Raw genomic sequence first — 26,015 nt, 5'->3', positions numbered from 1 at the left:
ACTCTCTTTCATCAGTGCCGCAATGACTTTGATGTAATAAATGAGAGTTTTAAAATAGCTTATGAGTCAATTTTTTGTGCATGAGAAAAAATGTGGCTATTGTGCAGCAATAATTGGTTTTGAAAAATTTCTAAATGAAAATTGTTTCTGTACCAAATGTTTTTCAGTGCATCATATTATTTTTGTCTGATTGTTCAGAAGTAAAGTTGTTTGTATGGAAGAAAAGTTTAAAATTAAGTTCAGGGAAAAAAAAGAAAAATGTATAAGTTGTAGCTTTTTTATATTCCGGGAAGATTATTCAAATTAATTTAAGTATTTAAAATTTGCCTCAAATGTTTTTCCAAAAAAAATCCCCTAGGAGAAATAAAGTCGTAGCGTGCATTAAAAATACAGAGCTATAAAATGAATATCATTTAATTTTTTTTTTTTGCGTTTGATAATTTCATATTACATTTTTAATCTGAGCACAGTTTAAGAAACCGCAGAGATTACAGATATTTTTTTAGGAAAATGTCATTTTGAAAATTCATTTATTTAATCAAAAATTCAGTAAAATCAGGAAAATTATTAAATATTTTTACAATTTTAAAACAATTATTTTTTTTTGCTGAATTTTCAGCATCATTACTGCAGTCTTCAGTGTCACATGATCCTTCAGAAATCATTCTAATATGCTGATTTGCTGCTCAAGAATTATTATCAATGTTTTAATTCTTCATATTTTTGTGGAATCTGTAATACCTATTTTTCAGGATGACTAAATGATTACTTATTTCAGAATAAATGACAGAAACATTGTCATTTTGACACAGTGCTCAGTTTAAGACATTGTTGGGATTCTGAAACTCCAGAGTTTACGGCTATTTTTTAAGGAAAACGTCAATTTGAAAAAGCATTTATTTGATCAAAAAATTCAGTAAAAATGGAAAAATTGAGAAATATTATTACAATTTCAAATAACTGTTTTCCATTTAAATATATTTTAAAACATAATTTATTTCTTTGCTGAAATTATGAATTTTCAGCATCATTACTCCAGTCTTCAGTGTCATGATCCTTCAGAAATCATTCTAATATGCTGATTTGCTGCTCAAGAATTATTATCAATGTTTTAATACTTCATATTTTTGTGGAATCTGTAATACCTATTCTTCAGGATGACTAGAAAGTAAAAAAAAAAACAGCATTTATTTGAAATAGATATCTTTTGTAATATTATAAATGCAGTTTTACAGAATTTAATGCATCTTTGCTAATAAAATTTCTTAACTAAATGATTACTCATTTCAGAATACATGACAGAAGCATTGTCATTTTGACAATGTTTATCAGATTAAGACATTGTTGAGATTCTGAAACTCCAGAGATTATGAATATTTTTAAGGAAAATGTCACTTTAAAAAGTCATTTATTTGATTAAAAAAATCTGTAAAAACTGTAAAACTGTGAAATATTATTACAATTTCAAATAGCCGTTTTCTATGTAAATATATTTTAAAACATAATTTATTTATTTGTTGCAAAGCTGAATTTTCAGCTTGATTACTCCAGTCTCAAGAAACATTTCTGATTATTAAAGTTTCAATGCTTTAGATTTTTGTGGAAACTGCTACATTTTTTTCAGGATGAATCGAAAGTTCAAAATACAGAATTTATTTGAAATAGAAATCTTTTATAACATTATAAATGTCTTTAATGTCACTTTTGATCAATTTAATGCATCCTTGCTCAATAAAAGTATGCATTTCTTAACAAAATTACTACTTATTTCAGAATAAATGACAGAAACTGTCAGAAAGTCCTTTCATATTATTGATGTGAATTTAAAGTACACTTAGAATGACGGAATAAATGGTGCAGCAGTAGCTGTGGTGCTCACGTGGATGACACTGGTTCGAGTCTGGGCTGCAACATGTCAATAAACGTCCTGGATAAGGTTATAGATTACATATAAGTGAGCTCACGTCCTCTCAGAGTCAGACGGTGGTGGCCATTCTCACAGAAGGCAAAGGAGTCAATCGCTCAGGCTGCAAAATATATAAAAACAGTCAGTAAACACAAGAGTTGTCACGTCTCAATGATTTTGTGCTGAAGATGAGTTGGTGGGTGCAATACCTGCTGACGTCTGTACTCAGGCGGTGGTTTGAGTCTGGCTCTCAGCAGACGATGAGGATTCAGAGTAGACTGAGATGTGACAGCCTGAGGAGACGAGAAAAACACTTCAGAAAAGGTGAAGCACAGGCTTACAATAACACAATAATGGCCTCTTTTACCTTCTCCGCTGCTCTTGATACAGGATACCTGGGGATTCGGTCTGTTGAGGAAAAGAGTAATTGAACAGATTCATTTATTAGCTCAAACTGAATGAGTTGAGTTTGAAGCCATTGCAAAACGCAACACACATCTGTGACTGCCAGGGTTAATACTGGTTAACTAAAACCATAAATACAAATTAGCTTAAATTAAAATAAATATTAACTGAAATATGTAAAATAAGAAAATATCATATAAAAAATATAGGAAAAACGGGGGAAAAAAATAAAGAAAAAACAGCTAGTTGCCAAGGATAACTAAAACTACATTAACCAAAACTAAGCCTTTTCAGGCCGATATAAAAGCTTAACAGTTTGCATTAAAGGAGAACTTCACTTCCAGAACAACAATTTACAAATAATTTACTCACCCCCTTGTCATCCAAGATGTTCATGTCTTTCTGTCTTCAGTCGTAAAGAAATTACGGTTTTTGAGGAAAACATTTCAGTATTTTTCTTCATATAATGGACTTCAATTGTGCAGCTTCAAAGGGACATATAATGGCTTTTTGTTTGTAAACAGCGTTTGACTTACTTGCACTTTCTTAGCCTTTCCACCTACGTTCTTCATGACCTTTTGACGTGATTCAACAGTACGTAGTGTCGTGAATGTGCATCTCAGAGCAAAATTCAAAATTCTCAAAGAAAATGACCAATCGTTTCGCTAGGTAAGACCCTTCTTCCTCGGCTGGGATCATTTAGAGCCTTTGAAGCTGCATTTAAACTACATTTTGGAAGTTCAAAATCGGGGCACCAATGAAGGCCATAATATGGAGAAAAATCCTGAAATGTTTTCCTCAAAAACCATAATTTCTTTACAGCTGCAGACAGAAAGACATGAACATCTTGGATGACAAATTGAGTAAATTATTTGTAAATTGTTGTTCTGGAAGTGGACTTCTCCTTTAAGTTCTTAAATACCATGTTGGGGTTTATTTTTGTGATTTAAAAATAATTCTGAAATTAAATGTTTATTTTACTATGATAATTGAAAGACAATTGATAGATTTTGAGATTTATATGTTTAGGTATCAACTGATCAACATGTGGGATTTGCATTTGGCAGAGGTGTTTATCTAGAGTGACTTTACAGGAAAGTAAACCTAAAAACAGGAAATTCAGTCATCATTTACACACCCTCAAGTTGTTCCAAACCCGCATGAGTTTCTTTCTTTTGTTAAACATGAAGAAAGATGTTCTGAACAATGTTGGTAACCAAACAGTTACTGGTAGCCACTGACTTCCATAAATATGGGAAAAAATACTATGGAAGTCAATGGCTACCAGTAACTGCTTGGTTCCCAATATTGTTCAAAATATCTTGGAACAAAACTTGAGGGTGATTAACTGATGACAGAGTTTTCATTTTGGGTGAACTATGCCTTCAAAGTGCATTTAAGGTGTATATTTAGGCAGTATGTGTTATGTGGGAATTGAACCCATAACATGGCATTGTAGGCGCCATGCTCTACTAACTGAGCTTTAGACAGTTGGAGGAAACATCACTAACCACGTCTTGCACAGTAGATGAAGGCCAGCACAATGAGGATGACAAAAAGAGCACAGGGGATCCCAGCAGCGATACCAGCGATAGCAGCTCCACTGAGTCCTGGAGCTAAACAACACATAGGAGACATATCATACACTACCGTTTCAAAGTTTGGCATCAGTAAGATTTGTTAATTTTAAAGAAATAATAGTTATATTTAGCAAGGACACATTAAATTAATAATTTATAATGTTACAAAAGATTTATATTTTAATACTGTTCTTTTGATCTTTCAATTCATCAAAGAATCCTAAAAAAATAAAATGTATCACAGTTTCTGCAAATACGAAGCAGCGCAACCATTTTCAACATTGATAATGAGCAGAAATGTTTCTTGAGCAGCAAATCAGCATATTAGAATGATTTCTGAAGGATCATGTGACGCTGAAGACCAGAGCAATGATGCAAAAAATCCAGGTTTGCGGCGAAGAAATAAATTACATTTCAAATATATTCACATAGAAAACAGTCATTTAAAAATGTAATAATATTTCACTATTTTTCTGTTTTTACTGATTTTTTGACATTATATTTTAACATATATTACAACAGAGAATGGCTATTTTAAAATTCATAACATTATAAAAATTCTTATAATCACTTTTAATCAATTTAAAGCATCCCTGCTAAATAAAAGTATTAATTTGTATAATTTTCTTTTAATTTGTAACTTGGATCATGTGACACTGAAGACAAGAGTAATGATGTCGAAAAATGTAGTTTTGATCACACAGTATTCACACAGTAAGCAGTTATATTAAATAGTAAAAATATTTTACAATATTTTTTCTGTATTTTTGATCAAATAAATGCAGGCTAGGTAAACAGAAGAGACTTTAAAAAACATTAAAAATCCTACCGTTCATAAACTTTTGACTGATTGTGTATATAAATAAAATAAAAAATAAAAATACAGTTTAAAAAAAACCCCCAAATAAATAGAAAACAAATATACAAATAATAAAAAACCCCACAAAAATTAATTTAGGACTTCATAAAATATTCAATTAAAATTTATTTAAATTTTAAATGATTTTAAATAATGAAGTTATTTATTCCTTCATTTATTTTCCTGTTTATACATTATTTATTTGCTTGTTTTGAATTTCTGCATGTTTGGGCCTACAAAGTGGATGAAATAAAATAAATGTTCTATATATATATATACATATACATATATATATATATATATATATATATAAAGAATGATTTCTGAAGGATCATGTGACGCTGAAGACCGGAATAATGATGCTAAAAATCCAGCTTTGCAGCGAAGAAATAAATTACATTTTAAAATATATTCACATAGAAAACACTTATTCGAAATTGCAATAATATTTCAGATTTTTTCTGTTTTTGCTACATTTTTGACATTACTGGAATTCATTATATTTTAACATATATTTACAACAAAGAATTTTAAATTGTAATAATATTTCCACAATATTTCTGTTTTCTATTGATTTTTGATCACAGTGACAGATTCATAAAAGAATCAGTGCAGAAATAAGACTTTCAAACTGTTCAACTGTTTAATTTTAATCAATAGTATTTTTGGACTGAAAAGTTTTTTAATCTCAAAAGATCAAGGAACATTTGATTTCTTTAAGGCTTATTCATATTTGTGATTCTCATCACCTGGTCCGATCCGATGTTGCTCTGACTGTTCTCCTGTGCTTCTGCCAGCTTTAGGGATGATCCTGAAGTAGTACGTGGATTCTGGGTTGATTCCAGAGACGCTTGTGGTTCTGGCGGAGGCCGGCATCATTTGGATGGTGAGGAAGTCTGATCTGATGCTGTGTTTAGGTTGAGATGGGCTTGAGAGGTCCGGACCTTTCATCTGGATGTCAAAGCCTTGAAAATACAATGAAACTTTTAATATGCACTGAAATGCAAACTATTTATTATTTAATATTTTAAGAAAGCTTGAATGGAAGCAACGTGATTATTAGCATGTACCTGTAATAACAGAGGTGAGCGGAATACCCCATGATAAAGTCACTTCTGTCCGAGTGCTACTCACAAAAACACTTGAATTTGAGATCTGAGGGCCTTAGATAAAAATAAAAAAAATTGCAAATTTAAATTGCATATTTTGAAAAGAATCTAATCTATTAAAAACATAGAAAAGAATGCAGAATCATTTAATAGTTTAGGATCAGAAGTCTCCTCTGCTCACCAAAGCTGCATTTACTTGATTAGAAATACAGTAAAAACCGTACTATTGTGAAATATTATTACAATTTAAAATAACTATTTTCTATTTAAATATATTTTTAATTGTAATTTATTCCTGTGATTCAAATCTGAATTTTCAGCATCATTACTCCAGTCTTCAGTGTCACATGATCCTTCAGAAATCATTCTAATATGCTGATTTGCTGCTCAACAAACATTTCTATTATTATCAGTGCTGATATTTTTGTGGAAAATGTGAATTTTGATCAATGCATTCCTGTTGAAAAAAAGTATTAATTTCTTTAAAGACAAAAAACTGATCCCTTTTATCAAGTTTTTAGTGTTATAGACATTTAAAAGGTCAAAACAACCTATTACTGGTAATGATAAGCTATAACGGATCTATACCTAGCAGTGTAGTGTCCTCAGTTTTGTTGCCGAGAGGGTTGATGGCAGTGCAGGTGTAGGTGTCGAGATCTGTAGTGACATTAAAATCATAAATAAACAGTTGAGTTGTGCTTGTACTGATCTGGTATTTTGGTCCATTTTGCAAGAGGCTTCCATTCTTGATCCAGTGCACAAAGGCTTCAGGTGTGGCTTCAGCAGAGCAGTGGATCACAACCAGCGTCTGTTCATCTTGACTCATTCTGGTTAAAATTTCTGAGTGAAAATGCCCAGGGCCACCTGCAACATAATGCAATGAGATAAAGATGTTGTTTCAATGCATTACTGTGCTCTAAAGCATCCTAATAAGTGAACAATTTGGAGCACTCTATAGAGGCAGCAACACAAACAGTGAACCTCGAAAGCACCTTGTAGAAGACAATCTCAATGTACACTACCAGTCAAAAGTTTTTGGAACAGTAAGATTTTTAATGTTTTTTTTTAAAGAGGTCTGTTCTGCTCACCAAGCCTGTGTTTATTTGATTCAAAGTACAGCAAAATTCTGAAATATTTTTACTATTTAAAATAACTGTTTTCTATTTGAATATATTTTACGATGTAATTTATTCTTGAGATTTCAAAGCTGAATTTTTAGCATCACTACTCCAGTCACGATCCTTTAGAAATCATTCTAATATTCTGATTTGCTGCTCAAAAAACATCTATTATTATTATTATTATTATTATTATGTTGATAACAGCAGAGTAGAATTTTTCAGGTTTTTTTGCTGAATAGAAAGTTCAGAAGAACAGCATTTATCTAAAATAGAAATATTATGTAACATTATAAAAGTCTTTATTATCAATTTAAAGCACCAGTTTAAAATTTAAAGCATTCTTGCTTAATAAAAGTATTAATTTCTATAATTTCTTCCCCCATGTTAATATGATTCTAGCATGATTAGTAGGTTTCTAACATGTTTCTAGCATGATTAGCAAGTTGCTAGCATGATTCTAGCATGATTACTAAGTTACTAGCAAGTTATTAACATGTTTCTAGCATGATTTACATGTTACTAGCATGTTTCTAGCATGATTAGCAAGTTACTAGCATGTTGTTAACATGATTCTAACATGATTAGCAAGTTACCAGCATGTTTCTAGCATGATTAGCAAAGTTACTAGCAAGTTACTGGCATGTTTCTAGCATGATTAGAAAGCTACTGGCAAGTTACTGGCATGTTTATAGCATGATTTGCATGCTACTAGCATGTTGTTAACATGATTACCAAGTTACTAGCATGTTGCTAGCATGATTAGCAAATTACTAGCATGTTTTTAGCATGGTTAGCATGTTACTAGAATGTTGTTACCATAATTAGCAAGTTACTAGCATGTTGTTAGCATGATTAGCAAATTACTAGCATGTTTTTAGCATGGTTAGCATGTTACTAGAATGTTGTTACCATAATTAGCAAGTTACTAGCATGTTGTTAGCATGATTAGCAAATTACTAGCATGTTGTTAGCATGATTAGCAAATTACTAGCATGATTCTAGCATGATTACTAAGTTACTAGCAAGTTATTAACATGTTTCTAGCATGATTTACATGTTACTAGCATGTTTCTAGCATGATTAGCAAGTTACTAGCATGATTCTAACATGATTAGCAAGTTACTAGCATGTTGTTAACATGATTCTAACATGATTAGCAAGTTACCAGCATGTTTCTAGCATGATTAGCAAAGTTACTAGCAAGTTACTGGCATGTTTCTAGCATGATTAGAAAGTTACTGGCAAGTTACTGGCATGTTTATAGCATGATTTGCATGCTACTAGCATGTTGTTAACATGATTACCAAGTTACTAGCATGTTGCTAGCATGATTAGCAAATTACTAGCATGTTTTAGCATGGTTAGCATGTTACTAGAATGTTGTTACCATAATTAGCAAGTTACTAGCATGTTGTTAGCATGATTAGCAAATTACTAGCATGTTGTTAGCATGATTAGCAAATTACTAGCATGTTGTTAGCATGATTAGCATGATTAGCAAGTTAGTTTGAATGAGTTTAAATGGATTAGAAATAGTACACAGAGGGAAGCTTGATTGAGTCTCAAAGGATTCTGGGAGTTTGAATAGTCTTGGCTCATTTGAACATTCCGTCAATGTAAGTCTGTGGGATTTTTCCCAGTTTTAATCGTCAGTTTCAGGAAAATCGTAAGTCCGATCAGTTAGAAAAGATACAGCAACTCGAGTCAGATCAGTCTGAAGATCTGGGCTGAGTTTGGAGTTTGTAGAGTTAAAGCTTTAGGAGGAGTAGCAGTCAGAAATCTCAGTCTCAGAAGAGACTAAGTTGGCTTTCTCAAGCCAACTTAATTTGAAGGAAATTCCACACATTCAAAATAGAATACATTTGAAACATACTAACATTTGAAACTCAAGTAAACAACAGAGCAGGACTTACGAGGAGTGACACTGCATTGTGTCTGAATTAGAGGATGCTCAGCTTTACAGGTGATTTCTTGTCCGTTTAGCCTCTGAATGTCATTTACAGTCATGCTGTAATTGCCATATCCACTTGCATTGGCGTTCAGGCTGGGAAACGACAACCGTGCTTCTGGAGCGCCGCCTGGCCACAGACAGAGGAACTGCAGCGCTGTGTCTCCATTCACAGCCTGTATTGAACAGTGTGGCTCACCGCTGGGAGACTCTGACATGACAGAAAGAAGAAAAGAAATAAAAACATCTCTTATGGTATTCTAAAACACTACAAATGTGGTAAAAATGATGGCTTACTGCTTTAACAAACACTGTCAGCAGAAAAATATCAAGAGAATATTTACATGATGCACAACTTTCTAACATGCTGGTATTCCCATATTTTGAATTTGAATGGCAAACTCCTACCATAGACAGTAACAGTGACGTTTCTCTGAAGTTTCGCCCCAGTTCTGCTGTTGATCATCACGCAAGTGTAAACACCGCTTTGACTCGTCTTAACATTGGTGAGATGGACTGTTCCCGTTGAAGACGCTGCAATAGACTTGCCATTGAAAAACCATGTGGCGGAGGGAGGCGGTTCACCCTCGGCCTGACAGGAGAGGAACAGAGACTCTCCCAAAACAAAGACCGCTTTTGTGGGACTGACCTTGAGAACTGGTGTATCGGGTCCATCTAAAAGCAGCCGAAGAGGGAAAATAAGATGTCGGAAATGAAACGGGCTACTGTTTGGAAAGACTCTTAAAGAAATACGCACAACTGAAAGTTTGCTGAAAGTTTCTTCATCAGATTTGGAGAAACGTAGCATTATATCACTTGCTCTCCAATGGATCCTTTGCAGTGAATGGGTGCCGTCAGAGTCCAAACAGCTGAGAAAAACATCACAATAACCCACAAGTAAACCACACCACTCCAGTCCATCAATTAACATCTTGTGAAGCCAAAAGATGCATGTTTCTAAGAAATAAATCCATCATTAAGAGATTTTTAACTTCAAAACGTTGCTTTTGGCCAAATTATAAGCCCATGTTCCATAATAACACTTGTTCCAGTGAAAAAATCCATTGTGTTTTGTCATCTCAGATCAAAAAACATATTTGTTAAGAACTGTTTTGGCTTGTAAACAGTGCTTGATCTGTGATTTCCCTACTGATTCAGTCAGACGAAATGACTTTTTCACTGGACGAAGCATTATTATGGATTATAGACTTCTTTTTAGGCAGAAGCAGTGCTTTGAAGTTAAAAAAATGTTTCAATGATGGATTTGTTCCTTACAAACAAAGCTTTTGGCTTCACAAGATGTTAAAGGAGAAGTCCACTTCCAGAACAACAATTCACATATAATGCACTCACCCCCTTGTCATCCAAGATGTTCATGTCTTTCTGTCTTCAGTCGTAAAGAAATTAAGGAAAACATTTCAGCAATCGGTGCTCCGATTTTGATCTTCCAAAATGCAGTTTAAATGCAGCTTTAAACGATCCCAAATGCGGTTGTAAACAATCCCAGCTGAGAAAGAAGGGTCTTATCTAGCATACTGATCGGTTATTTTTATAAAAATAATACAATTTATATACTTTTTAATGCCAAATGCTCGTCTTGTCTTACTCTGCCTGGACTGTTTTTGTTCCGGTTCATGACAGTTAGTGTATGTCGAAAAACTCTCATCTCATGTTCTCTCTCAACTTCAAAATCGTCCTATATCGCTGTTTTTCCTTTTTTGTTAAGGGTGTTTGATCTTATTTGCATGTTCACTTTGTAAAGACTGGGTCGGGACTTCTGCAGCAATGTAGGATGATTTTGAAATGATTTTTGAAGTTGAGGGAGAAAATACGATTGTTACAAGTTTTTTGACATACCCTAACTGTCTTGAGCCAGAATACAAGGCAAGACGAGCTTTTGAGATTAAAAAGTATTTAAATTGTATTTTTTTTTAATGAAAATAACCAATCGTTTTGCTAGATAAGACCCTTCTTCCTCAGCTGGGATCGTTTACAACCACATTTGGGATCGTTTGAAGCCACATTTAAACTGCATTTTGGAAGATCAAACTCGGGGCAGCATATCAATCCATTATATGGAGAAAAATCCTGAAATGTTTACGTCAAAAAACATAATTTCTCTATGACTGAAGAAAGAAAGACATGAACATCTTGGATGACAAGGGGGTGAGTACATTAAATGTGAATCTTTGTTTTGTAAGTGGACTTCTCCTTTAATTAATGGACTGTGGATTACTTGTGGATTATTGTGATGTTTTTATCAGCTGTTTGGACTCTCATTCTGAGAGAATCTATTGGTGAGAAACTGATGTAATGCTACATTTCTCCAAACCTGATGAAGAAACAAACTCATCTTGAATGGCTTCAGGGTGAGTACATTTTCAGCAAATGTTCAGTTCTGCCTGAGCTATTTGTTTATAATGAACATAATGGTCGTATATCTACTCACACAGCACTGTGATGTCCCTGTATTGCGTCTCAGAGCTGAACGGGTTGGTTAGTGATACAGTGTAGCGGCCCGTGTCGCTCCTGCTGGGCTGGTTTATAGTGAGTTTCTTCCCGCTGATGGAATAATGAGGTCCATTTTTTAACTGAAGCCCATTAAAGAACCACTGCATCTCTTTGGCCTCCCCTTGCAATGTGCTGTAATACAAGGCAAACCTCACTTCACCCTCAACAGCGTCTGGTGGATCAGTGTGCAGGGATACATTCATGATGATATCTATTGAGAAAGAGAGACAAGGAACAAAACTGAATCTGACACTGTTTATGCTACTGAAGTTTAAATCGAAGACATTTTGATTTAAATGCTGTAATATGCATGTGCCATGAAACAAAGAACAATAGCTAAATAGTACATAATTTAGGAATTTTGAAAGCAAAATCAAAGTGCATTCAAATAACTGAGTCACTTAATTTTATTTAAAAATCTATAATATTCAATAGTACTGCTCTACATGGTAATACTTTCACAATTAAATAAAGCAAATGTTTGTAGTATTTTTGAAATACTATTGTAGTTTTAATTTAATATTTTTATAATATTTGTTTTCATTTTAATTGAACTTTATAGTCTTTATAGTTTTATTAATTAGTTTTATTTTAATTTCAGTTTTAGTTTTAGTTATTTAATCACATCAAGTTAAACTAAATTAAAATAAGAAATGTTGCCTTGGGAACAAAATTCAAGTAACAATTTTTTTATGGTTTCAGTTTAAGTTAACTATAACAACCCTGGTAAATGAACCACTGATGGATAGGAAATACAGAAATAAGACATTTTAAATGAACACTTATTTTACAAAAAAAAATTCCAATTCACAAAAAATAATAATGAAGAAATAAAACAAAATAAATGATAAATAAATTGTGACCCTGGACCACAAAACCAGTCATAAGGGTCCATTTTTTATACATCATTAAAAATCTGGAATCTGAGGGTGCAAAACAAAATCTAAATATTGAGAAAATCGCCTTTAAAATTGTCCAAATTAACTTCTTACCAATGCATATTACTAATCAAAAATTAAATTTTAATACATTTACAAAATATCTTCATGGAACATGATCTTTACTTAATATCCTAATGATTTTTGGAATTAAACAAAAAAAAAAAAGATTCTGTGGTTCTGTGGTCCAGGGTCACACTTAAACTACTAGGTTTTGTTAACTGGCCAATCAGGAACAGTTATCAATCAATACAGATGATCTCAGAATAGCCAAATATAATCCTGTTGATCGATCAATGTAACTAATTATAGTGTGTTACCATGTGCTCAACACTCACCATAAACAAAGAGGTAAAATGTAGCGCTGACCTTTTCCTCCAAAATTTTTGTCATTTCCACAGTGTAGGTATTATTATTACGAAGCGACACGTTCATTAAGGTGAGGGATCCATCTAGTTCTTGTTTAAAAAAGTCTGAAGCACCACCTGAAGGCGAGCTGTTACCAACGGTCCATTTGGCAACCAGAAAACCTCCCATAAACCACATCACCTCAGGCTGAACGACACCAGCGTGAGACACGCTGAGGGTCACATTGGTGCCCACAAGAGCTTCAACGGATACGGGTTCCGTGGGTGAGATGGTCAGTTTACACACATTACCTATGAAAGAGGAGGAAAAATCAATAATTGTTTATGCAAAACTCTCTGATTTTAGGGTGGTTGCAAGCATGCAAGTCAAAAAAGCATCTATTTTTACTCATTTTTTTTATGGCTTGGGTGATTTCTTTAATGTACGGATCAATTTTTGCAGGATTTAAATCCACAACATTGAATTACTTTAATCACTACATGCCAATGTGTTTTTTGTTATTCCAAAAGTGAGTACTGAATTGGTACTCTCAAACAAAACACAAATTAACTATATATTACCTATTTGTTCCGTGTTCATGTTATAATGTTAGTTAATGCATTAACTAATTTCAACAAATGAGATCTTATTGTAAAGTGTTACCCATAAAATACTTTATTAATTTGCTGAAATACATGTTTTGTATTATATTTAAGGCAGTAGTAATACTGCTGACCAATTTTATTAATTTGCTTTTTAAAACAAAAAATGTTTTAAACTACTGGAAAACTGATATAATTATACCACACCATACATTTCATAAGGATCCTTCAAAAATATTTTTGTTTAGTTATGTTAAACACTTAAACACACATGAAATTTATAATCATTGCATGTTAAACAGTACATATTTATAGACATACATGATGAGATTTGATTTTCACTTACCTGTAATGAAAAACAAAAGAACACAAATCAAGCTAAACCGCGTCTGCATGTCGACAAACTCAAAATAATCCTGATCTGTCAGAGTTTTAATTTTGACCATGAAGTCATACTCCTCTGATGAACAGGTGTGAAATCACTCAACATCGCTGAGAAATGCACAGGTATGTTGCCCAGTTCCTCCGTACAGGTGACATTCACCTGGACAGAACATCCCATCAGTCACATCAGATGAATGAGTAACACAAAAAAATTCTTTTCTGTTTCTGTAAGAACAGAAATACAAATGCTGATTTTGTTTTCACGCGTACAAAAGAAGTTTGAGTTGCATTGCACTGCAAGAAAACCGTGAGGAACCAGGTGTGGGCGGGGCTTCGCGTCCTCATTTAAAAGGGAAAGTTTAAACCCCGGATTTGCACTTATTTACGGTTTCAAACCTGTATGACATCAGTTTTCACGGTGATTGCATAATTTAATAATAACATGACTAAAACGTCATTATTTGTTCCAGTGTAGAAACTGTGTAGTATTTTTACTGAACTATCCCTATAAATAATAACTGCAGTACAGTGAACTGCACTGAAAGGTCTCACACATAATATAGTGATATTGGCAGCAGATTCTCTCTTGTATGCCATAAATCAATCCTAGCAATTATTAGACTTAAAGAGTTCTTAACCAGTAGGAGTTCTCAATAAGACTTACATTAAGACAAAGAAAGAATTAAACTAAAATGAACCAGAATTAACTAAAAATAAAGATATTTCTTTATGTAAGAATAAGCCTAATGTTAATCCTAATGGAGATTTTTTTAATGATTATATATATATATATATATGTACACACACACACACACACATACATATACATGCATATATACACACACACACACACACACACACACACACATATATATATATATACACATATATACATATACATGCATATATATATATATATATATATACACACACACAGACACACACACATATATATACATATGATATATATATATATACATATACATACACATATATACATATACATACATACATACACACACACACACACACACACACACACATATATATATATAATTTAAATAATATTTTTCTTACATATTTCATAGATTTTTCATAGATATATATTTTCATATGTATTTTTGAGTACAATATATTTAGAAAACTCCTTGTATAGCAAAACCTGAACAATTTAAAGTCATGAGGACTTTTAAAAAAATTATTATGTATCTTATATGCTTATCAACACTGTAAAAAAAATCCGTAAAAATACAGTACGATATACCCTAATAATTACAGGAAATTTTCCGTTTTTGGTTTTTACAGGTGTTTTTCCGTATTTTTGAATTACGATTTGCATTGTGGGAACAAGAACGTTCTTGGCTTACATAGGCGCGAAAACAGTGAAGAGAAGACGCGGAGAGTTTCTCGGTCAAAGTTTAATTTTAATGTCGGCTTTCGAATTTGGAAAATATGTTTTTCATATACTCTTCGTGGTAAACGAGTTAAATGTCACATAAATTGTTTCCCTAACGTTAACTTAGTTGCTGTCTGGCTTGTTTGGCAAATCGCACTCCAGATCGGAGCCGTCGCACTCAACATTTCTCTGCATATCGTCACACATCTTCCTCGTGGAGTTTTCTGCCAAATGAGGTAAGTTTTGATCGTTTATTGTCTGTTTTACACACACACGGAAGATAAAATGCAAAACACAAACTAATTCGCTAACGTTACTAGCAAGCTGTCTGTGAAGCGACTGTAAACAGGCGTCGGACGCGCGGCAGCCGCGCCAGAATAATAATGCCGCTTCAGGTCAGCGGTCCGGTAACGTCAGCTCCTCGAGTTATCTTTATCACTTTAATGGACAAATGCACACGACATTATGTCAAAATGACCGTTGTGTTTCTTTCGTTTTCTTTTTTAATGACAGGACGTGATTGCTGCTGTACTGTGAATCTCAAACACACCTGCATTATTATCATGGGTTTGTATTCTGTTTTATTAACAGTTTTATTTAACATTAGTGTTAAGTATCAGAAAGAAAATAGAGTAATTTATTTTGTTGACTTTCACAACAATGTGAAGTTGTTTGCTGTCTGATGCGTCGGAAGCCACGTCACAACGTGCTAACCTTACCAAAATGATTGGATTGATTACTTTTGCATGTTATTATCCTGGTGTGCATAAGGTGTGTTCAAACTGCTTGTCATTATGTATATGGTAATTTTGTAATGTCTTTTGTGTTTAAGGTGATGGGCAGTTCAAGATTGCTGTCGTTCAAGAAGTTAATGACCACTGTTGAGGTTGTGAGCTACAAATACCCAAAGGAGGCGGCACTTACGTTAGAATTCATACAGAAGTAAGCAACACCTATGTTATGAAATGTGTATCTGTTTATTTAATTGAAAATAATGAAGTATATTGTAAGACACAGATGATCTGACAAGCTCATAAGACAGATGTAAATGGAGACTATTGGAAATGTAAGTTAAGCAATTTATAAATAAATATTTGAATTGACAAGTATTAGGGTTAGCAGTTAATTTAATGAACTTAAAATACTGTATGATTGATTTTCCATCTCCAACCTGCATGTTACTCTGTAGTTCAGTTTCATTCATTTCATTTTTATCATTATCCATTTCTTTAGAGTTTTCCTGTGAAGAAATCCTAAATGAGGGTTGAGATGAAGGAAACCAAGTGGGTTTGTATTCTATTTCATTTAACATTAGTGTTCAATATTGAAAAGAAAATTGAGTCTTTGAGTCATTTATTCTGTTGACTTTTACAACAATGTGAAGTTGTTTGCTGAACACGCCTTCAAAGGTGTTCAAAGATGCTTGTCGTTATGTATATGGTCATTTTGTAATGTCTTTTTTGTTTAAGGTGATGGGCAGTTCAAGATTGCTGTCGTTTGAGAAGTTAATGAACAAATCATCTTTCCTGTTGCGGTTGTGAGCTACAAAATACCCAGAGGAGGCGGCACTTACTCTGGAGTTCATACAGAAGTAAGCAACACGTATGTTATAAAAAGTGTATGAAGCATTTGGTCATGTTGCTGTTTATTTAGTTGAAAATAATGAAGTATATTTTAGGACATAGTTGATTTGACAAGCTCATATGACCGATGCAAATGGAGACTATTGAAAATGTAAGTTAAGCAATGTGTAAACAATTAGAAAGTATTATGGATTGCAGTTGATTTAATGAACTTAAAATACTGTATGACTACTTTTCCACTCCAACCTGCATATTACTCTGTAGTTCAGTTTAATTCATTTCTTTTTTTTTCATATCCATTTCTTTCAGAATTTTCCTGTGAAGAAATCCTGAACGTGGTTTGAGATGAAGGCAACCAAGTGGCTTTGCATTCCTCCAAGACTCTTGCATGAACAATTTCAAAAATCCATGTAATATTTGAGTTTTTAAATTGAAAAAAAAAAAATGGCACTTGCATTAAATATGCAGTTAAATGGTAAATAATACATCCCCTATAATGAATTGCATCACTTCGATGATATTTCTGTTATAATGAACTTCAAAATTCTGTTGTCAAGCCACTGGAGTCACATACTTTATACCTTTCTGGACCTGGAAAATGGTAGTTGCATAGACAATCAATAGAGGGACAGAAAGTACCCAGATTTAACTAAAAATACTCTTAATTTGTGTTCTAAAAATGAATGAAAGTCTTATGGGTTTGGAATGGTATGAGTAATTGACTGAATTAACATTTTTTTGTGTGAACTATCCCTCTAAACAATATTGTTTTCTCTTATAAGAAAAAAAAGTTTTGAATCTTGACTGTTTCTCATTGTGATGTTTAAATTTTGTGACCACTTTTTAGTACAACACCTGTATTGTACAGATGCTCATGTTTTCTTTTTTTTTTTTTTTTTTTTTAATTCTGTCCGTTACTATTTAAAGCTAAACTGTCTTTTACAATACAGCCATTTTGCCTGAGTTGACACATTGTTAAATGAATTGAGTATTTGATGTTGTTTAGTCCTAACCCACTTAAGGCAAACAAAAGCCATTGAATGCACTTTTAAGAATGTTTACATGAAGTAAAAATAAACCATGTTCAAATTTGTATATTGTGCTGGATTTATTTGCTTTATGTATATATAAATATATAAATATACCATTAAAACAGAAAAAGTCCTGTTTTTTTTTTACCGGTGGCAGACTGTAAATTAACAGACTGTAAATTTACGGTACAAAGTCCAGGTAATTTTTTTTTTACAGTGAAGGCTGCATTCACTTAATCAAAAATGCAGACAAAAATGTAATATTGTGAAGTATAATCACAGTTTAAAATAATGGTGTTCTATATTCATATATTTAAAAATATTATTTATTCCTGTGATGCAAAGCTGAATTTTTAACAGCCATTACTTCAGTTTTCAATGTCACATGATTCTTCAAAAATCATTCTAATATGCTACTTAATTACTGTTATTATCAATAATGGAAACAGTTGTGCTGCTTAATATTTTTTTTGGAACCCATGATTCTATTTTCAGGATTTTTGATGAATAAAAGGTTAAAAAGAACAGCAAATATTCAAAATATAAATCTTTTCTAACAATAAGTTATCAGTTTAACCCATCCTTGGTAAATAAAAGTATTAATTTCTTTCAAAAAAACAAAAATTTACTGACTCAAAACTTTTTTTATTACAAAAGATTTCTATTTTAAATAAATGCTGTTCTTTTCAACTTTTTATTTGTTAAAGAATCCTGGAAAAAAAAAAAACAACAAAAAAACAAAAAACAAAACAAAAAAAAAAGAACACAGGTTCCAACTAAATATTAAGGAGCACAACTGTTTTCAACATTGAGAATAAATCAGCATATTAGAATGAATGAATTTTACTGATCCCATGAAACTTTTGAGTGGCTATAAATAAATAAATAAATAAAACAGTCCTTTAGGGGGAAGATTTTTGATAAACAATGCTATCATAGCCCGGTTCTCCTCATTCAGTGCTGACAGATTATATAAACTGTCTTCAAAATGCTTTTGAAGAGTAATCAGACACTGAAAGAGGAGCGAGATGAGAGATAAAGAAGAGAAGTGACCCACTGTAAGATTACCTGAAGTCTTCATTCAGCAGAGCCCACATGGTTCCCAGCACTGCCTTTGTTTATCAGTAAACCAGACGGGTGGCACAGGACGTCTTTGTGTGTTTTCAAATCATGTTTCTACGCAACAGGTTAGACAAGCTCAAATCTTGACATATATATACAAATACAGTACATGCTGCCCATTACAACAACATTCTGTTGTAAAAAAAACAATAAAAAGAGTTTCTTAGAGTGGAAAAACAAACAATAAGAATAATAAATAAATAAGAAAAAACTATCATTCCATTGTATAGATATTAAAACCTGTAAAACAAAATTAATGAGTCTTACAAGAAATTCTGATATGCATATGAAAAAGACAACTCTTTATTGTCATCGAATGATACTATACAATTATGACTTATTCAGAGGCGCTTGTGGTAACGTGATTTACTCTCTCATTATGCTGAGAGACACTGTTCTGTTAAAATTTTAAACAACATAACTAAACTACATTGATAAATGACAGGAATCAGGTTTTGATTTTGAGCGAATGTATTGAAACAAACGTAATGGCTTGTTAGTGCATTCAAAAGTGTTCCCTACAAAATTGATGCATTTGATCTTGAAATGCACTTAAAAACTGGTGAGGCCTCGCTGGGACGGATGGGAGTTGATGGATCAGTGTCTCTCAGCATCCACATGAACATAAGAGAGTCAGAAACACACAGGAGCAGGTACTACATGATCTACATGGGTCTGGTCTGGATTTGTGAAGGGGCCGAACCAGCCTTTACTGGCCTCAAAGTTTGCTCCAGCACCAGTGATGAAAGACCTAGAGGGGGAAAAAAAAAAAAAAACAATACAAAAGAATATATAAATACACATACACACAGACTGCAGAATATAACATTCTGTTAAACAGAAAATACTGCTGATTGGCAAAAAAAAAAACAAACAAAAAAAAAAAACACCTAAAATTATCTTATTTATAGTTTATGAAATATAAAAAAAACTGAGTTCAAAAATATGTATAAAACTCAATATAAATATCAACAGTGTTGGGGGTAACACATTAAAAGTAACCCGAGTTCCTTTACTAGTACCTTTACTAGTTTTTAAAGGTAACTTTACCCAACACTGAATATCAATAAAACAAAATGACAAATAAAATATTAATAAAACTTTCCATCACTTGCAGGTTTTTTTTTTTTTTCAGAAGAATGAATATTTTCAAATTACATGCATGTATCAGCTTTAATGCAATTAAAAGTAGTCCAATGTAACAAATCGTTACATTTTAATGACAAAGTAGTATTCAAAATGTATCAGCTTTAAAGCATTTAAAAACAGTACAATGTAACAAATTGTTAAATTTTAATGAAAAAGCAATATTCAAAATGTATAATTTCACTTACAATTTGCAAGTGGTAAAAGTAGATTCAGGACAAGACACATAATAATGTCTTAAAACTATGTGACATTTTATTATGTTAACTTTAACTAAAAGGGGACAACTTTATATGTTAAATTCATTATCTTTTTCTACTCCTCATTTCATTTATTTGTACAAATCATTTTTGAGAAATGTTATTAAGGTGCATTTAATAATCATTAAATTCTTACCTTCAGTGTTAGTCTGCACTGCCCCTCCTATATCTGCATCCTCTATATTCTTCCAGCTTCTTTCAGTTTTCCCACCAGATCATCGACCGTCTCCACTTTGACTCCAGCTTGTCTCTGAGGAGGTTCATCCACCTTCAGCACCTCCAATCGTGAGCTCACATCCACTCCCAGGTCTGCAGGCTTCATATTCGTAATCTTCTTTTTCTTTGCTTTCTGCAGAGGCAAAAAAATAAATGAATTATACTAACGCCTAAACATGCCTTATTCCGCACTTTTGTACAATGTTTTCTTGCCCACTGTCCACTTATGCTGGTCACAGTTTCTTTCAGAAGAAATCAATTATAGTTTAGTATTATGCGCTATATTACGTGACCATGGACCACAAAAAAGATACAGTGAATAAGCTTTCCATTGATATATGGACAAAACTCAAAATACTGAGGAAATCGCCTTTAAAGTTGTCAAAATGAAGTTCTTAGCAATGCATTTAACTAATCAAAAATAAGGTTTTGATATATTTACGGTATTTACAAAATATCTTCACCAGCACTTTTGATCAATTTAATGCAATTAATTAAAATTATTTATTTAAAAAAAAAAAAAAAAAAAAAAAAAAAAAAAAAACATCTAAATGGTATTGTTTCACAGCTTAACACAAAAACATGAAGCAAAAACTAATACTGATAATAAGCAGCAAATCAGCAAATTAGAATGATTTCTGAAGGATCATGTGACACTGAAGTCTGGAGTAATGATGCTGAAAATTCAGCTTTGATCACAGGAATAAATTACATTTTAAAATACATTCACAGAAAGCAGTTATTTTAAATTGAAATAATATTCTACAACATTACCGTTTTTACTGTATTTGTAATCAAATTAATGCAACCTTTTTGAGCATTAAATACTTCTTTTGAAAACATAAAAAAAACTCCTTAACTTTTACAAACTTTTGGTAGTGTATATATTTACATGCATGCATTTGGCATGCATTTTTTTAAATCTAAAGCAACTTATATTGTATTAAAGCTATGCATTTGATCACTTCAGGCATTCCTTGGAAATCAAACTCATGACCTTGAAGTCGCTAGTGCAAAAAATGTACTGTAGTCATTGTGGATGTGCAGTGCGGCATTACTGTACCATGATGTTGGGCAGCGTGGCGTATCTGGGAGTGTTGAGACGGAGGTCAGCGGTCACCACGGCTGGCATTTTGATCTTAATAGTCTCCAAACCACCATCAATTTCTCTCACCACCTTCAGCTTGTCTGCTTCTAAGGCCACCTCTGATGCAAAGGTTCCCTAAAGAATGACAGAATAATAATCCATTAATAGTTTTATTCGGGACTCACTATCCCCAACTCAAGTGACATAACAGGCACTGAAAACATCAATTTAGACTCATTTTGATATCTTCTTCCAATGCAAAAATTACTAAGGTGTACAAATCCATATTAGTAGTGATGCTTTTCTTATCAACGACACTAAATATAATGATGGGACGAAGATGACTGACCTGCGGCCAGTCCAGCAACGCTGCTGTCATCTGTCCAGTTTGATTGCAGTCATCATCTATAGCCTAGATGAGAAACATTACCATGATATCATGAAACCCAGTGATGAATATTCAGTAATTTGTTAATATAGTGCAATGATTAACCGCCAGCTACCTGTTTACCCAGAATGATCAGATCGGCTTGCTCTTTCTTAGCGAGAGCAGCCAAAATCTTGGAGACCTGCAGAGGACCAAGCGTCTCGTAGTCTTTTCCAGACACTTCCACATGTATGCCACGGTCTGCACCCATGGCCAGAGCCGTCCGGATCGTCTCCTGCAACACAGATATTACTGTAAGGATCCATTTAATGGTCAACTGTGATTTAATAACATTTCCTCACATAGTAAATAAATGTAAAAACATAAAACTGTTAACTGCTTAAGAAGCCGTCGTTTTAGTCGTTTTTAGATACAGTTGAAGTCAAAAGTTTACATGCACCTTGCACAATCTGCAAAATGTTAATTATTTGACCAAAATAAGAAGAATCATACAAAATGTATGCTACATTTTATTTAGTACTGACTTTAATAAGATATTTCACATAAAAGACGTTTACATGTAGTCCACAAGAGAAAATAATAGTTGAATTTATAAAAACAACCCTGTTCAAAAATTTATATACGCTTGATTCTTAATACTGTGTTGTTACCTGAATGATCCACAGATGTGTTATGTTTTTGTTTAGTGATAGTTGTTCATGAGTCCCTTATTTGTCCTAAACAGTTAAACTGCCTGCTGTTCTTCAGAAAAATCCTTTAGGTCAAAATTCTTTGGTTTTCCAGCATCTTTGTGTATTTGAACCCTTTTCAACAATGACTGTATGATTTTGAGATGCATCTTTTCACACTGAGGACGACTGATGGACTCATATGCAACTATTAGAGAAGGTTCAAACACTCACTGATGCTCCAGAAGGAAACACGATGCATTAAGAGCCAGGGGGTGAAAACTTTTGAACAAAATGAAGGTGTGTACATTTTTCTTATTTTGCCCAAATATCATATTTTTTTTCATTTAGTACTGCCCTTCAGAAGCTACAGAAGATACTTACATGTTTCCCAGAAGACAAAATAAGTTAAATTTATCCTGATCTTCAAATTCCAAAAGTTTTCACCCCCCAGATCTTAATGCATCGTTTTTCCTTCTGGAGCATCAGTGAGCGTTTGAACTTTCTGTAATAGTTCCATATGAGTCCCTCAGTTGTCCTCAGTGTGAAAAGACGGATCTCAAAATCATACAGTCATTGTTGGAAATGGTTCAAATACACAAAAATGCTAAAAAAAAAAACAAAAAAAAAAAACAATTTGTGGCACCTGAAGGATTTTTCTGAAGAACATCAGCAAACTTGAGCATTTCTTACCTGAACCTGCTGAGGACCACAGCTGACGGCAACAACCTCCTTAATAAGCTTCTTCTCCTTGAGTTTGACGGCCTCCTCCACTGCAATTTCACAGAAGGGGTTCATCGAATGCTTGACGCCGTCTGTAACCACTCCTGAGTGGTCAGGCTTGACTCGGATCTGAGGTGGACAGAGACACAGAAACAGAGCTGAAACTTAAAAAAGGTGAACAAAAAACACACAGACTTTTCATTCTTAGCTGAACATTTAATTCAAGAAATATTTTCAGTTATACATGTACAGTTAGGACAGGGCAGTGACTTTCACAAGGCTGAACTGAAGGTTGTCCAAAACATTTACAGCCTCTCGTATTTAAGTAAGAGGCGACATGTTTAACCTCAGATGACCTGTGCACATACTATGCCAAGGGTGGCATGGAGGACACAGGCTGATTATGATACCATGAAGGCCATTTCTTAACCCACAGCATGCAGACAACACAGACTGATCTGTCTGTATCTGTAACTGAACAGCTCAGCATACTCACCAATCAATATGCATATAAACCGGTTACCTTCTGGATCATAACTGAACCAGATTAGAGGTTTCATGACCTCAAATCACAAAAACACAAGCTCAGACATATCCAGCTCATTGGAAACTGTTATAAACTGATTTGAAAAGATCATAAAGACATCGATTTGGGATATCTGACATTGTTCTGATCAATATGACCTGACAATCAATAAATTACAACACAGTAACTGGCCAAAACAGAAGAGCACAAGATCAAAGATTAAAGACCAAACCAGCAAATTCAGATCACATGTTCATTCATTCTTCAATGACAAAATGCAATGCAGTTAGATCTTATAATTAATATTTACAATTATTTTAGCTACATAATCTTTTTTTTTAAATTCAGTTGATTTATTAACACTAAGAGTTTTAATGTTTTATATTTTAAAGAATTTTCCTCAGCTTAATAAGCCAGCATTTATTTGATCCAAAGTACAACAAAAGCAGTAATATTGTGAAATATTTTTATAATTTAAAATAACTGCTTTCTATTTGAATATATTTTAAAATGTAATTTATTCCTGTGATCAAAGCTGAATTTTCAGCATCATTACTCCAGTCTTCAGTGTCACATGATCCTTCAGAAATCATTCTGCATAATACGCTGATTCGCTGTTCAAGAAACATCATCATTATTATTATCAACATTTAAAACAGTCGATTTTTTTGATGAACAGAAAAATCCAAAGAGCAGCATTTATCTGAAATAAAAAGCTTTACATTATACACTATACCATTCAAAAACTTGGAGTCAGTATAATTTATTTATTTATTTATTTTTTTGATGGGAGAAATTATAGAAATTAATACTTTTATTTAGCAAGGACGCTTTAAATTGATCAAAAGTGATGATAAAACCATTTCAGATAAATGCTGTTCTTCTGAACTGAAAAAAAAAACCCAACTCAGCTGTTTTCAACATAATAATAATAAATGTTTTTGAGCAGCAAATCAGAATATTAGAATGATTTCTGAAGGATCACGTGACTGAAGTAATGATGCTAAAAACTCATCTTTGGAATCACAAAAATAAATTACATTTTAAAATATATTCAAATAAAAAGCAGTTATATTAAATAGTAAAACAATTTCAAAATTGTACTGTTTTTTCTGTACTTTGTATCAAATAAATGCAGGCTTGGTGAGACTTCTTAAAAAAAATACTGTTATAAAACTTTTGATTGGTAGTGTGTAATTATGAAAACCACCTTGTCTCAACAATGACATTTGTAATAATAAATATAATAAATATAAATCTGAACATGCACTCATGCACATACATAAAAATGCTTAAATGCAACTACATATACAAATTTAAAATGTTCATTCATGTTGTAAACTAATGTAAACATACACCAAAACCTAACTATATGCGAAAATGTGCAGGATTTCCTGCTATGTCATCTTAAAAGGTAACTTTATCGATTTTTATAATTATTAAACGTATGTTACACAACTATAGAATGACTCACATTCATATGCATGTTTATAAACCACACCTGGACAGGTGAAGCACAATACAGCTCGTTATTAATATTGCACGGCCAGAATTGTAAGGAGTTTTGCTTGAATTCATCAAATATGAATTAAAAAGCAATAATAACCACACTGACCTTCATCAAATAACCCAGTTTGCATATCTAACCTCATTCAACACAACAGCTGGCCTCAAAACAGCTCCTTACCATCTAAAACTGGCCAACTCCGTGTTTACTCCTAACTAAAACCATCTATATGTGTTTACTGAAAGATTATCTGATGTATACCTTGACAGCATAGTCAATGACCCGTTTAACTCCGACCAGAACTCGGGCGCTCATCGTGACTCTTCCTCTGCTTAATGGATCACCGCGGGCATGAGTGAACTTCAGCAGAAGAATCTAGCCGGAGCGGTATTGGTGTGACACCATTTGAGGCGGGCTTTAAAGTACGCCCATTCTGTGAGCCAATAGAATTGCTCAGATCAGAGAGCTGTCAATCAAAAACTGAGCAGTGGCCAATCAGTACTCCAGTTCTTGCACTCCAGCGCTCTGACTGAAACGGACTTAAAATTGGTTCCCGTATAAGTAGGTTAAAGGTCGTGTGGTTGTTGTGACTGAACGCAGGGCTGACAGCATATCTACACCTCACTACATTTAAATGAAACTATCACAACA

General features: G+C 33.1%; 2 protein-coding genes and 1 long non-coding RNA gene across 3 annotated transcripts; 1 reads left to right on the top strand and 2 right to left on the bottom strand.

Annotated features, from left to right (window-relative positions):
- Window positions 1-203: 203 nt before the first annotated feature.
- On the bottom strand, window positions 204-14,031 carry vsig10l (V-set and immunoglobulin domain containing 10 like). The gene is made up of 12 exons (XM_051130658.1): window positions 13,674-14,031; window positions 12,716-13,036; window positions 11,378-11,650; window positions 9,337-9,603; window positions 8,894-9,139; window positions 6,448-6,723; window positions 5,821-5,913; window positions 5,500-5,715; window positions 3,823-3,927; window positions 2,274-2,314; window positions 2,116-2,199; window positions 204-2,027 (listed from the first exon to the last, which is right to left on the bottom strand). The coding sequence occupies exons 1-12, from the start codon at window positions 13,771-13,773 to the stop codon at window positions 1,977-1,979; spliced, it is 2,073 nt and encodes a 690-aa protein (XP_050986615.1). The 5' UTR covers window positions 13,774-14,031; the 3' UTR covers window positions 204-1,976.
- Window positions 14,032-15,066: 1,035 nt separating this feature from the next.
- Window positions 15,067-17,596, top strand: LOC127178864 (uncharacterized). Its single transcript, XR_007829449.1, has 6 exons — window positions 15,067-15,343; window positions 15,621-15,674; window positions 15,940-16,049; window positions 16,341-16,390; window positions 16,577-16,698; window positions 17,000-17,596. It is a non-coding gene; the product is annotated as an uncharacterized LOC127178864 (long non-coding RNA).
- Window positions 17,597-19,116: 1,520 nt separating this feature from the next.
- etfb (electron transfer flavoprotein subunit beta) lies at window positions 19,117-25,738 on the bottom strand. The gene is made up of 7 exons (XM_051132492.1): window positions 25,626-25,738; window positions 23,302-23,460; window positions 22,056-22,214; window positions 21,902-21,964; window positions 21,529-21,687; window positions 20,386-20,598; window positions 19,117-19,594 (listed from the first exon to the last, which is right to left on the bottom strand). The coding sequence occupies exons 1-6, from the start codon at window positions 25,677-25,679 to the stop codon at window positions 20,428-20,430; spliced, it is 765 nt and encodes a 254-aa protein (XP_050988449.1). The 5' UTR covers window positions 25,680-25,738; the 3' UTR covers window positions 19,117-19,594; window positions 20,386-20,427.
- Between the last annotated feature and the right edge of the window lie 277 nt (window positions 25,739-26,015).

Source organism: Labeo rohita, chromosome 16, assembly GCF_022985175.1.
Source record: "Labeo rohita strain BAU-BD-2019 chromosome 16, IGBB_LRoh.1.0, whole genome shotgun sequence".
Taxonomy (NCBI): Eukaryota; Metazoa; Chordata; class Actinopteri; order Cypriniformes; family Cyprinidae; genus Labeo; species Labeo rohita.
The sequence above is the reverse complement of the archived record's forward strand: the minus strand, read 5'-3'. Positions and strand labels throughout refer to the sequence as shown.

Bases quoted from the DNA above. Each gene is read 5' to 3' on its own strand.
- etfb (XM_051132492.1), bottom strand. From the start codon at position 25,679: ATGAGCGCCCGAGTTCTGGTCGGAGTTAAACGGGTCATTGACTATGCT. The intron at 22,215-23,301 runs GTAAGAAATGCT...TCTGTGTTGCAG, and splicing joins GTGGTCCTCAGCAGGTTCAG to GAGACGATCCGGACGGCTCT. The intron at 20,599-21,528 runs GTACAGTAATGC...TTGCCTCTGCAG, and splicing joins CCACGCTGCCCAACATCATG to AAAGCAAAGAAAAAGAAGAT.
- vsig10l (XM_051130658.1), bottom strand. From the start codon at position 13,773: ATGGTCAAAATTAAAACTCTGACAGATCAGGATTATTTTGAGTTTGTC. The intron at 11,651-12,715 runs GTGAGTGTTGAG...CTTTCTCAATAG, and splicing joins ATTTTACCTCTTTGTTTATG to ATATCATCATGAATGTATCC. The intron at 3,928-5,499 runs GTGATGAGAATC...TGTGTTGTTTAG, and splicing joins GCAACATCGGATCGGACCAG to CTCCAGGACTCAGTGGAGCT.